Source organism: Microcaecilia unicolor, chromosome 11 (assembly GCF_901765095.1).
Source record: "Microcaecilia unicolor chromosome 11, aMicUni1.1, whole genome shotgun sequence".
NCBI classification, from domain to species: domain Eukaryota; kingdom Metazoa; phylum Chordata; class Amphibia; order Gymnophiona; family Siphonopidae; genus Microcaecilia; species Microcaecilia unicolor.
This window is the reverse complement of record NC_044041.1, coordinates 11,506,335-11,518,632: the sequence shown is the minus strand read 5'-3', so window position 1 is coordinate 11,518,632 and position 12,298 is coordinate 11,506,335. Positions and strand designations below refer to the sequence as shown.

The 12,298-nt window shown below is 46.4% G+C and overlaps 1 protein-coding gene across 2 annotated transcripts in view; it reads right to left on the bottom strand.

Annotated features, from left to right (window-relative positions):
- The window catches only part of DDX54 (DEAD-box helicase 54), a 52,566-nt gene that overhangs the window by 26,747 nt on the left and 13,521 nt on the right, over positions 1-12,298 (bottom strand). For both annotated transcript variants that reach the window (XM_030219679.1, XM_030219678.1), the window contains exons 8-14: positions 9,031-9,152; positions 7,557-7,618; positions 6,824-6,955; positions 6,109-6,319; positions 3,381-3,515; positions 1,580-1,801; positions 747-820 (exon numbers count right to left, since the gene is read on the bottom strand). In XM_030219679.1, the coding sequence (XP_030075539.1) occupies positions 747-820; positions 1,580-1,801; positions 3,381-3,515; positions 6,109-6,319; positions 6,824-6,955; positions 7,557-7,618; positions 9,031-9,152 (958 nt within the window). The remainder of the gene's footprint in view (positions 1-746; positions 821-1,579; positions 1,802-3,380; positions 3,516-6,108; positions 6,320-6,823; positions 6,956-7,556; positions 7,619-9,030; positions 9,153-12,298) is intronic.

Sequence of the window (12,298 nt, the reverse complement as noted above, 5' to 3'; positions counted from 1 at the left end):
TTTAAGGGCCCCCTATGGGAGGCAATCAAATTCAAAATTTGCTAAAACAGCTCCCCTAGGCAAGGCCTACCAGACCACAAGCAGCCTGCAGACATGCCTCGCCTACCATCTGCTGGAGACTGAGAAATACTGACTGGATAGAGGCTGCACAGAATACTTATACGGCGACATGAATCAGTAGTTCTGTCTCCATCTGTTGGCAGGAGAACATATACCCATGCTTCTTGGCTAGCCTGCAGGGATGGATGACGAAAGGAGCAATATTTTAGAACAATACTTCAATAACAATCATCATTAATAATAGATGCAATGCTACAAGCTACCAACTGTCACAGAGGCACTAAGTGCAAAACCATAAGGACTCAGAAGAAATCTGGACTGCCTCAAATTGGAACATATTACAACAGCTCCCAATTTCAGACAGCAGAACTGCAAGGTAGCTTATATACTATCAGGTTGGGCAGACTGGATGGACCGTACAGATCTTTATCTGCCGTCATTTACTATGTTAGGTGCTACCTTCAGAAGGGCTTAAATCATGAAGAAAATCATCCAACATTAAATTGAGAAGGAGAATAATAATCATACAGTAGTAACAATAATAATAATTTCTCACCTGTCACATGATTTTAGGCAGGTTACAAACATACATAAAATACATAAGCAATCCAAAAATCAGCAATACGATCTAAAACAATGCATTAAAAAGATTTTTTTTTTTTTAAATACAACCAAGGGACACTCACCGCTTTGGATCTGTAGTTTTTAATACTATCCACAAACTTAAGTCTCTCCAGCTCCACCCCCTTCAAACAGCCACCTTAAAAAAATGTCCACATAGACACATTCAGTAGAATACACAACTACATCACTGCACACACTAATACACAACCAACTCCAACGGGAATAGTGCAGGAAAGATTACATCTCACAGTTCTATAAGGAACTCTGTGGAAACCCTGGCTGTGGAGAAGCTTACATTTCCTGGAGTGGTGAAGGACCCCTAAGCAAAAGGGAGCTCACGGCCCCTGCAGTTTCAGCCTCTCCTAGCAGCAGGAATTGTAAGGAAATGGGGGGGGGGGGGGGGGGGGCTCAAAATCTTTTGCACAGTCAGCCCCTCTCAGCTCAAGGTTATGCAGGAAAATTTTTAAATAACTGGATGTGTGAACAGTAGTGGATTTACCACCAACCCCCCTCCTTCCCTGGCTGTCCTTATGCATGTTGACAGTCAGGTGCTGCTCCCTCCCCCCCCCCCCATATGTAATGCTTATTAACTGACTGGGAAGAAATAAGCTATAATGGTAAGACATTCCAGCTGAAGATGTAAACCAAGTGAATTACATTGATAGGGCGGCGGTACAAGGGCACCTGCCTGCTCTACCAACTGGTAAATTCACCTGTATGTGGTATTGTCCAAGGCATTTCCAGGGTCGGTCAGTCATATACAGTCCAAGTGCGAGGAGGAAGGAACCCAAGCAGCGGAAAGAAGCGGGATGGAGGAGTGCAACTGCGTTGCAACAGAATCAGAAGCAGGAAAGAGCAGGGTTAGGTATTAAGAGTTGGGGAGTATGAGGCTTACTGAAGAGGAAATGAATGCCCAAGAGGTTGAAGTCCATCTCCTTAACCCGTTTGATAGACTCGGGGGATGGGCTTGGACGAGACTTGATGTACTGTTTGTATGCATTCTCAGACACCTTCCTTAGGTTCTCCAGATCCAGAGAATTCTGGTGATCCATAATCAGCAGCGATTCCTCATCGTCGATAACGTTCTGGGGGACTCGACCGAACACACCATCTGCATCTGCAGCAAAGGGAAGCAGAAGCCTTTAGTACGAGGCAACAATACAGCATTGACTGTAGAGGCTGACCTGAAATTGAATCTGTGGCCAAAATTCACCACTCTGTTGCAACCAAAACCGAAGCCAGCCCCACCCTGGAAGGCCTGACCCCCCCGAAAGAGAAAAGCCCACACTCCCTCGGAATAGAAGAAGCCTCTCCCCCCCCCCCACCTCCCTGTATTCCCCCCCCCCCCCCCCCCGAGTCTACTGTATCATGGGTGGTGCAGTGAGTAGCTGGGGCAGGAGCAATCCTCAGTTATTCCCACCCACACTGGCTGCTCAATCATATGCTTCCGAAATGCCACTACACCACCAATGAAATGGTAGACCCGAGGAGAAGGCTGCACAACACAGTTACAATTTCAGGCAAAAATGCACTGGCACAAACCTGGTCAGCCTCTAATTAATTGTTTCCGTGTAAGCACTCAGTAATGGCAACCTAGACCCACCCTGTGCCAGCTCAGTGTGTCCACAACTGCTGCATGTTTCTGTGCACTCTTTCACCGTACTGTAGTTACTACTAATAATAATTTCTATAGCGCTACTAGACGTATGCAGCACTGTATATACTGAACATGTAAGAGACGGTCCCTGCTCGACAGAGCTTACAATTTAACTAACACAGATAAACAGGACAGATAAGGGATATGGACAAAGAGTGGCAAGATTCCGGAATGCCAAAGAGTGGCAAGATTCCGGAATGCCAAAGAGTGGCAAGATTCCGGAATGCCAAAGAGTGGCAAGATTCCGGAATGCCAAAGATTCCAGAATCTCAAAGAGCAGGGGCGTAAGCTATGTGGGGCCACGGGGGCATGGGCCCCCACAGATTACGCCCTGGCCCCCTCTACATTTGACCCCCCCCCCCCCCCCCGCATCAGGTACCTTGTTTGCTGGCGGGAGTCCCCAAACCCCGCCACCCGAAGAATTTTCTTCAGCACCGGTTGACTCCAGCACCTTCGTTATGGGATCATCTGTTTCTGAAGCCTTACGTCCTGCACTGTACATATAGCCCCGTGCAGGACGTAAGGCATCAGAAACAGATGATCCCACAACGAAAGCGCCGGAGTCGACTGGCACTGAAGAAGACTCTTCGGCTGGTGGGGATTGGGGACCCCCGCCAGCAAACAAGGTACCTGATGCGGCGGCGGGGTAGGGGGCATCCAAAGTGGCGGCGGGGGGTCGGTGGCTAAACAGTGCCCCCCACCTTGGGCTCTGGCCCCCCTGTCCCGCCGAGGTCTGGCTATGCCCCTGCCGAAGAGTACTACTACTAATCATTTCTACAGCACTACTAGACGTATGCAGCGCTGTATACTGAACATGTAAGAGACGGTCCCTGATCGACAGAGCTTAAAATCTGATTAACACAGACAAACAGGACAGATAAGGGATAAGGGAATTACTTAAGGTGGGAATTATGAAAACAGACATGGGTACTGAACAAGTGAACAGGGGTTAGGAGTTAAAAGCAGCACAAGGTTGAAGGGAAGCCGCTGAAGATCTGGGCAGGATATCCTGTGCATCCTACAATACATGAGCAGGTACCTGGTGCTGTGTCCTGTGGGCTGGCGAGCTTCAAAGGGCGCCCCAGGAACAAGTGCAAGTCGAAAACATAGGGCGTCTCATCCACAGATACCAGGGAGTATGCAGTGCCAGTCCTGCCAGCTCTAGCGACCCGGCCTGAGAAATGGGTAGAACAGCAAGCAAGGAAGAGAGAAAGAAAGAAAATCTTCAAAAAGGTGCCCTGTAGCAGAGAGAGATCTACACTTTAGTATCTGATCAAGTACCTCATCTACCCCTCTAACATCTTACTGACTTGTGTCTGGGTTTGAAAAAAAAAAAAAAAAAAGGTTTGGACAAATTCTTGTTATTGAGATGGACATGGGGGAAGCCACTGCTTGCCCTGGGATTGGTAGGATGGAATGTTGCTATTCTTTGGGATTCTGTATGGAATCTTGTTACTCTTTAGGATTCCGGAATCTTGCTACTCTTTAAAGGTTCTACATGGAATGTTGCTACTATTTGGGTTTCTGCCAGGTACTTGTGACCTGGATTGGCCACTGTTGGAAGCGGGATACTGGGTTAGATAAACCACTGGTCTGACCTAGTATGACTATTCTTATTTTCTCAACGATATCTTGCTACTGCCCTCAGCTTCTTCTCTCATCAGCTCCAGTGTCACCTGTCACTGGCAGCCATGCTCATTTATCTCCTATTGCCCACGGCAGCTCTTGGCACCATGTGAGCAGGACTCTCTCAAGCCACGCTTCTGCAACGTTGTCACTGTATTGCTGACAGCGGTGGGCTGAACTCTTAAGATGCTGAGTTAAACGACTCTGGCATTAATGTGTCACAAGGGAGACTCAGCATGAAGGGTCTAAACTGGTCTCATTAATAGATTTGGTTTTAAAGAGTTGTTTTTCGAACGTCCGCTTAAATCTCACATGAACTGTCCCCCACAGAGGTAACACACTAGAAACCGTGTGGGAGTTAGAATTTGTAAAGGGTTGTGTTCTGGGGAAATTTTAGATTCTATTTTCCAATTTCTGACATTCCCGGTGAAGTCAATGACTTGCACACAAAAGCTTCTTGGAGAAATAAAAAAAAAAAAAAAAGGTGGTGATGGGGTGTCACTGGTACCGAAGGCTTTCAATTGGCTGATGCCTTCATCACAATCTGTGAAGCTGAGGATGGGATAACTAATGTCACAGAATGGATGAATTACAGGAAAAGCGAAGAAAGGGACCTGCTAGGAGAATCTTAACCCTTGCACGGCACTGGAGCAAGCTACAGGTCGGTCTGATAAGTGTCCAACAGCACAGAGCTGAGACCAGGTCTACACAGACCTGCTTTTCCTCCCATAATCAGCTGCTCTGTTCACCAGTGTCCCATTATACCTAACCTCACTGGTTACACCCTACACTCCAACCAGATCTTTCCACGCTACCAGAAGACGACACAGGCTCTCTATTCCCTCTGTCTTTCGAGTTTGCTTAGATTCAACAAGAGAAAGGGGTCGCCTTTTTCATTGCCCCAACACCGAGAAATAAAGGGGTCACTACGCAAAGCACTTTGATCAGCCAGAAACAGCTCCTGGCCGGTTTGGGGCTAACCAGTTAGTGACAAACTAAACACTGGCACTGAAGTTAGCACTTGGTCAGTTAAATGCTGATATTCAGCGCTTATTTGTTGCATTTGTATCCCACATTTTCCCACCTATTTGCAGGCTCAATGTGGCTTACAATGTTCCGTTATGGCATTTGCCATTCCAGAAAGTTACATTTGGTGTTACATAGAGAATAGGTTGACATAATAAAAATTAAGCAGACAGGCATAGAAAGGAACCTACTACTACTACTATTTAGCATTTCTATAGCGCTACAAGGCGTACGCAGCGCTGCACAAACATAGAAGAAAGACAGTCCCTGCTCAAAGAGCTTACAATCTAATAGACAAAAAATAAAGTAAGCAAATCAAATCAATTAATGTGTACGGGAAGGAAGAGAGGAGGGTAGGTGGAGGCAAGTGGTTACGAGTCAAAAGCAATGTTAGAGGTGGGCTTTCAGTCTAGATTTAAAGGTGGCCAAGGATGGGGCAAGACGTAGGGGCTCAGGAAGTTTATTCCAGGAAGTTTATTTCAGGAAGTTTATTCCAGGCATAGGGTGCAGCGAGACAGAAGGCGCGAACCAATCGGGATATAAGGTAGAGTGGTGATGTGTTGCAGTTATAATTATTGTGCGTTGTGGTATGCCTTGTCGAAGAGGTATGTCTTTAGAGATTTACGAAAGTTACTTAGTTCGTAAATTGTTTTTAAGTTACGTGGTAATGCATTAGGGTTAACCTCTTAAATAGGAGCACATAAAAGTCAGTCATCTTCATGAGGTAACCCATAGCTGGTTAATTGCTGCATATTGCACTTAACCGGCTATACCTTAGCTGGCTCCAGAAACCTGGAAATTCAGTGCTGGTGCCTGGCATTGAATTTTCAGGTTTAATTGCTACCAGCTGAATATTGGGCCCACAATCCCTTTGGCTCTCTAAAAGAAACGCTCTTATGAGACATTTAGGTATGAACTAAAAACCCACCTCTTTGATCAAGCTCTCGGCAAGATACTTGGTACTACAGTTGGGGGGAGACCTGTTGCCTGTTTGACTGCCTATAGCTGCTATGTGGGCTGTTTGTGACTTCCTGCCCTGCTCTCTTTTTGGGATAAACCTAATTGCGGTTGGGCGTGTCCCTTCCCGAGCTGCCTCTGTGGCTCCACAGACTCACCCACTCTGTGCAGGAAGAGTTTGGCTTTGGGTGGAAAGTTGTAGTTGATGACGTTGTCCAGCATGGGGATGTCAATACCTCGAGCTGCCACGTCGGTGACAATCAGTGTCGAACACTTGCCATGCACAAACTTGCCGACATTGATCTTACGGGCTGTCTGGTCCAAGGAACTGTAGATGTATGAGCAGTCAATACCCTCCAGGGTCAGCAGCTAGAGAGAGAGAGAAGGGAGAGGAATGAGCTAAGAGCCTACACTTGTGACCTGGATTGGCCACTGTTGGAAACAGGATGCTGGGTTTGATGGACCTTTGGTCTTTCCCAGTATGGCAACACTTATGTACTTATGTACGTACAACCTGGGAGGGTCCTGCATTTGTGACTTGGATTGGCCACTGTTGGAAACAGGATGCTGGGCTTGATGGACCTTTGGTCTTTCCCAGTATGGCAATACTAATGTACATACAACCTGGAAGGGTCCTGCATCTGCTGGAAGACTCCAGACATGGCTGCAGAGACCCTGCAGTGCTGCAGCATTTTAAGAGTGTTTCATGCACAGTACTGTACTCCTCAAACTGCACAGCTGTATGTCAAGGTTTTATATTCCCACAACACTCCACAAATAAAGCCATGGTAATGGGGTGATGTGGGGGTTCTGAAGTGAAAGGCCACTGACCGGGAGGGGAGGGGGTGCCAGACACCGCATGGCAGGACTCACCTGTTTGAGATACTCGGCATGGTGCTTGGTGGCCACAAAGATAACCGTCTGCTCCTGGGGCTTCATCACATTGCGCAGGAGGTGCAGGAGTACAGCAGGCTTGTCATCTGTTCGCAGGTGGAAGAATGCCAGCTGGGAAGAGAGGAGTCAAATCATACAGTGCATTGTTTCACTCTGTGCTAAAAAAGAGTCCTGGACTTTTCCTACTCATATTTGTGACTACTGCACATCCAAGGACACAGGTTTTATAACGGAACTGCAAGGGGCCCCAAACTTCCCCAACATCTGCTTTGAATTTCACACACTGGGGAGGCAGGAAGATACAGTAAGAAAGTTTATGGCCTCCAATTTTTAAGATTTCATAAAAAGATCAGAGAAACCCCCAAAAGGAATCTTTCCAACCCAGCCTAAGCGACCATTCACAGACTGCACAAGATGTCTTATCGTCTGTTGGGGACTGAGAAACACTGACTATTGGGGGACTGCACGGGATACTTAAAAGCTGATGTCACTATTAGTACTCTGTCTCCATATGCAGGTAGGAGAACGCAAACCCACATGTCTGGACTGGTCTGGTCAGACATCAAGGAAACCAAATTACATTGTACTAAGGGGAACACAGGCCTCTTCATTCAGCTGTACATGGAGGGAACTTTTAGTATCTCCTTTTATAGAGTCCCACAGTTAAGGTGATGTTTTCTTTCCTACACCTGATATAAAGAGAGACACTCACCTTCAGCTGGTCACTCAACTTGGTATCAACATCTAATCGAATCAGTACTGGCTCTGTTAGACCTGGGCAGACAGAAACAGAGGAATAGAGTACATAGGCTGGGAAACATCTGAAAAGCTGGGCTGTCTCCTTGCCATGACTGCAGCACCATGCAGCGAGAGGATGAACAGCACATGACTGCTTAGTCTGGGTAGGTACTGTGTTACCTACTTTTTGGGCACACCTGCAAGCTACTGACCTTTGGACAATGCCAAAGCAGATAGAACCAGCACAGGTGGTTCTAGTGGTTTGGAAGACCGTGTCACAGGAACCCATTATACCTGAGTGGAGTGGACTGGAACAGGTGGATGTGAAGCGTCTGTTCACGCTTTCCAAAAATACTAGGACTAGGGGGCATGCGATTAAACTACAGTGTAGTAAATTTAAAACAAATCGGAGAAAATGTTTCTTCACCCAACGTGTAATTAGACTCTGGAATTCATTGCCGGAAATTGTGGTGAAGGCGGTTAGCTTAGCAGAGTTTAAAAAGGGGTTGGACGGTTTCCTAAAGGACAAGTCCATAAACCGCTACTAAACGGACTTGGAAAAATCCCAAATCCCAGGAATAACATGTATACGTTTGTACGTTGGGAAGCTTGCCAGGTGCCCTTGGCCTGGATTGGCCGCTGTCGTGGACAAGATGCTGGGCTCGATGGACCCTTGGTCTTTTCCCAGTATGGCATTACTTATGTACTTATGTACTCTGTGCATTGTGCAGAACAAACAGGCAGAGGGCACCTAAGAGCAGAATCAGCTTTCAGATACTTGAACATGATGTGTCATTTCCTTATTGACCGAGTGGTGCAATGGGGCCATCCCTTGCCCTCTCCCTGAGTGCCTATCTGCTTGGACATGTGCCTCATCACAGTGATGTCTTGCTCCCCCATCCTTGCCCCTTCACCTGCTAGTCGATTGGGTGCCATCAGGAGAAATTAGGTCTTACCTGATAATTTTCTTTCCCTTAGTCCTTCCCATTATTATAGAACCTGTGGGATAGTTGTGTCTATCGCCACCTGCTGGTTGATGGAGAACTGAAAACTGAGCTGAGACATCTCTCTTGGCATCCAGTCCAGTTAACAACTTGCTAACCCAACACTAACCAGACGAGCAAACACGTGTGGATCTCTAGTCTCTGGACGACTATCCTCCAACGTGTCACACCTATAAATCTGACAGCACCTCACAAAACTTAGGAGTAGGATAAGCTCTTCCTGTAGAGATGGCTGCAGGGAAATAAATACTGAATGCAGCCACCAGAGGGCATTATAATTCAAGTAGCCAAATGCCTCGTATCTCACAGAATCCCTTAATACCAGGAGCACTTTCACTGGAGTGGGGACAGTGCCATCACAAGCGCTATTACGTTTCCTGGGACAGCGTCTCCTTTTTCCCTTCCAACCCTCACAAAAGCAGTACAAAATATGGAGAATCTCACCTGCCCGAGCAAATTCCACCAGCAGCTTGGGGAGCGTGGCAGAGAACAGCACCGTCTGGCGGCTCTCGGGGAGGCGACCGATGATCTCCTGCAGCTGTACTGCGAAGCCCATCTCAAATAACCTGCATAGCAAAGGTCAGGGGTCACCAGAATACTCAAGAACCACAGTCCTTCCAACAACATGGCTTAAAAACAAACCCTTAGAGAAGCCAGCAGCAGCAGGAGACATGCTGGAACACAAATAACAGAGCTGCTTTCCTCTCATCCCGTAAAATACATAATGCACGCCTTACACAGAGGCCTGAAAGAGGGATGGATGCTGGATCTTCCAGTTAGCAAACGCCCGCACTGATTTCTCTGTGGCTGCATCTCTCCCCCCCCCCCCCCCCCCCTTAGGAATCTACCTGCACAGATCATTTGCAACGGGAGGGTATGCCTTGCCAACACCTGTGAACAGAAACCACTGACATTTTTTTTTTAATTTGTAAAAATTTTTATTAACATATCAGAACAACAACATCTGGAGACAAATACTCCTTGGAAATTTCAAAAACATCAACATTCAAGCAATATCACATCCAAATCCCCCCCCCCCCTCCCTCCATCTTCCCTTCCCCCCCTAGACCACTGACATTTTGTCTTGAGCGGTTGTGGGGAAAGTGAAGCTTGAAACAGAAGGCTTATGGAGGTGACGGATAGGCACAACTTGAAAGACTCTTTCCTAGCTTTCACTAGCAAAATAATTACCTTGGGAAAGAGTTCTGCCCCACCATCTCTCCCATGGCTAACTAATCAGAATGCATAACCTGCTATTTAATTGGACAGCTTGCAGCCCCCCCACCTGAATGATTGCACTAGAGTGGATGGAATTGCAACAATGCTATAATTAGCAGTTCGGTACAGCTGGCGCAAACAGCCTGCTCTGTAACACTCCTTACAAAAACGATACGAAAGACCCCAAAACACAGTACAGCAGTCACTCTGCACGTCAGATCAGCCTGCAACAAAACAGACTGCGGGAGAGCCGGCGTAGTCCAACCATACAAAAGTGAGGACAAGGGGGAGGTGGGCGGACACAGCTTTGCCCATTACACTAAGAACAAAATAAGCAGCACAATACCTTCAAATAAATTACAGGACACCAGCCCACATGTATCCCTGTCAGACAAATCTGATTGAGGCCTTTAATGAGGCGACAAACTGCCTGTAGAAACTGGATGCTGGACAATGGAGTTTCACACTTTAATAGCAGCACTGGTTCTTTGAAATATATTTTTATTGCTGAGGGTTTCAATGAAAAATAATGCTCATTTGCAGAGGATACAAAAGTCTATTAAGAGCAGGAACACCGGAAGGGATTGAAAAAGTGAGGGAACTGGAATGAAATGGGGTGGAAAATGAATGCTAAAAAAAATGTAAAAATCATGCAAATACCATAGTGCAGGTATCTCAAATTGATGAGTAATGATGGGCCACTGTGGCAGCTGCACATTCAGCTTGGAGAAAAGACTGGCTCCCTATCCGTTTTCGCATCCTGTTCAAACTTCTTTTACTAACCTATAAATGTACTCACTCTGCTGCTCCCCAGTATCTCTCCACACTCGTCCTTCCCTACACCCCTTCCCGTGCACTCCGCTCCATGGATAAATCCTTCTTATCTGTTCCCTTCTCCACTACTGCCAACTCCAGACTTCGCGCCTTCTGTCTCGCTGCACCCTACGCCTGGAATAAACTTCCTGAGCCCCATCCTTGGCCACCTTTAAATCTAGACTGAAAGCCCACCTCTTTAACATTGCTTTTGACTCGTAACCACTTGTAACCACTCGCCTCCACCTACCCTCCTCTCCTCCTTCCTGTACACATTAATTGATTTGATTACTTTATTTTTTGTCTATTAGATTGTAAACTCTTTGAGCAGGGACTGTCTTTCTTCTATGTTTGTGCAGCGCTGCGTACGCCTTGTAGCGCTATAGAAATGCTAAATAGTAGTAGTAAATGGCCCTTCTCCACTACTGCCAGCTCCAGACTTCGCGCCTTCTGTCTCTCTGCACCCTACGCCTGGAATAAACTTCCTGAGCCCCTACGTCTTGCCCCATCCTTGGCCACCTTTAAATCTAGACTGAAAGCCCACCTCTTTAACATTGCTTTTGATTCATAACCACTTGTAACCACTCGCCTCCACCTACCCTCCTCTCCTCCTTCCTGTACACATTAATTGATTTGATTACTTTATTTTTTGTCTATTAGATTGTAAGCTCTTTGAGCAGGGACTGTCTTTCTTCTATGTTTGTGCAGCGCTGCGTACGCCTTGTAGCGCTATAGAAATGCTAAATAGTAGTAGTAGTAGATATGATAGAGGTCTATAAAATAATGAGTGGAGTAGAGTGGAACGGGTAGACGTGAAGCGTCCCTTTACGCTTCCCAAAAATACTAGGACTAGGAGACATGCGATGAAGCTACAAAGTAGTAAATTTAATATGAATCAGAAAAACCTTTTATTCACTGAACGTGTAATTAAACTCTGGAATTCGTTGCAGAGAATGTGGTAAAGGCGGTTAGCTTAGCGGGGTTTAAAAAAAGGTCTGGACGGCTAACTAAAGGAAAAGTCCATAGACCATTATTAAAATGACATGGGGAAAATCCACTGCTTATTTCTGGGATGGGATAAGCAGCATAAAATGTATTGAACTTTTTTGGGATCTTGCCAGGTATTTGTGACCTGGATTGGCCACTGTTGGAAACAAGATGCTGGGCTTGGTGGACCTTTGGTCTGTCCCAGTGTGGCAATACTTATGCACTATGCACTTATGATGGGCCACACTAAAATACTCGTCCTCACTATTCTCCCCATTACAATCACTTAGAACCAAATTTGCATTGCGTAATGAACCAGATGTTAAATTTAGAACGTACATTACATATTATGACAGGGGCCGCAAAGAACTTCCCCATAGTCCGCATATGTGACACACCTGCCACAGCGCATATACCAATTAGAACAAATGTGAGAAATCTGCCAGTGTCATCATCCCAGGTGACATCCAGGCACCCCGTCAATACATTTGGGTAGCTTGCCGGTGCCCTTGACCTGGATTGGCTGCTGTCGGGGACAGGATGCTGGGCTCGATGGACCTTTGGTCTTTTCCCAGTATGGTATTGCTTATGTACTTATAATAATTAACTTGGGAAGAATAACAGCAGCCCAAAGGTGAAATATAACCTCTCTCCAGGTCACTCAGCACTCCAGCCCTTGCCAAATCCCAGCTAG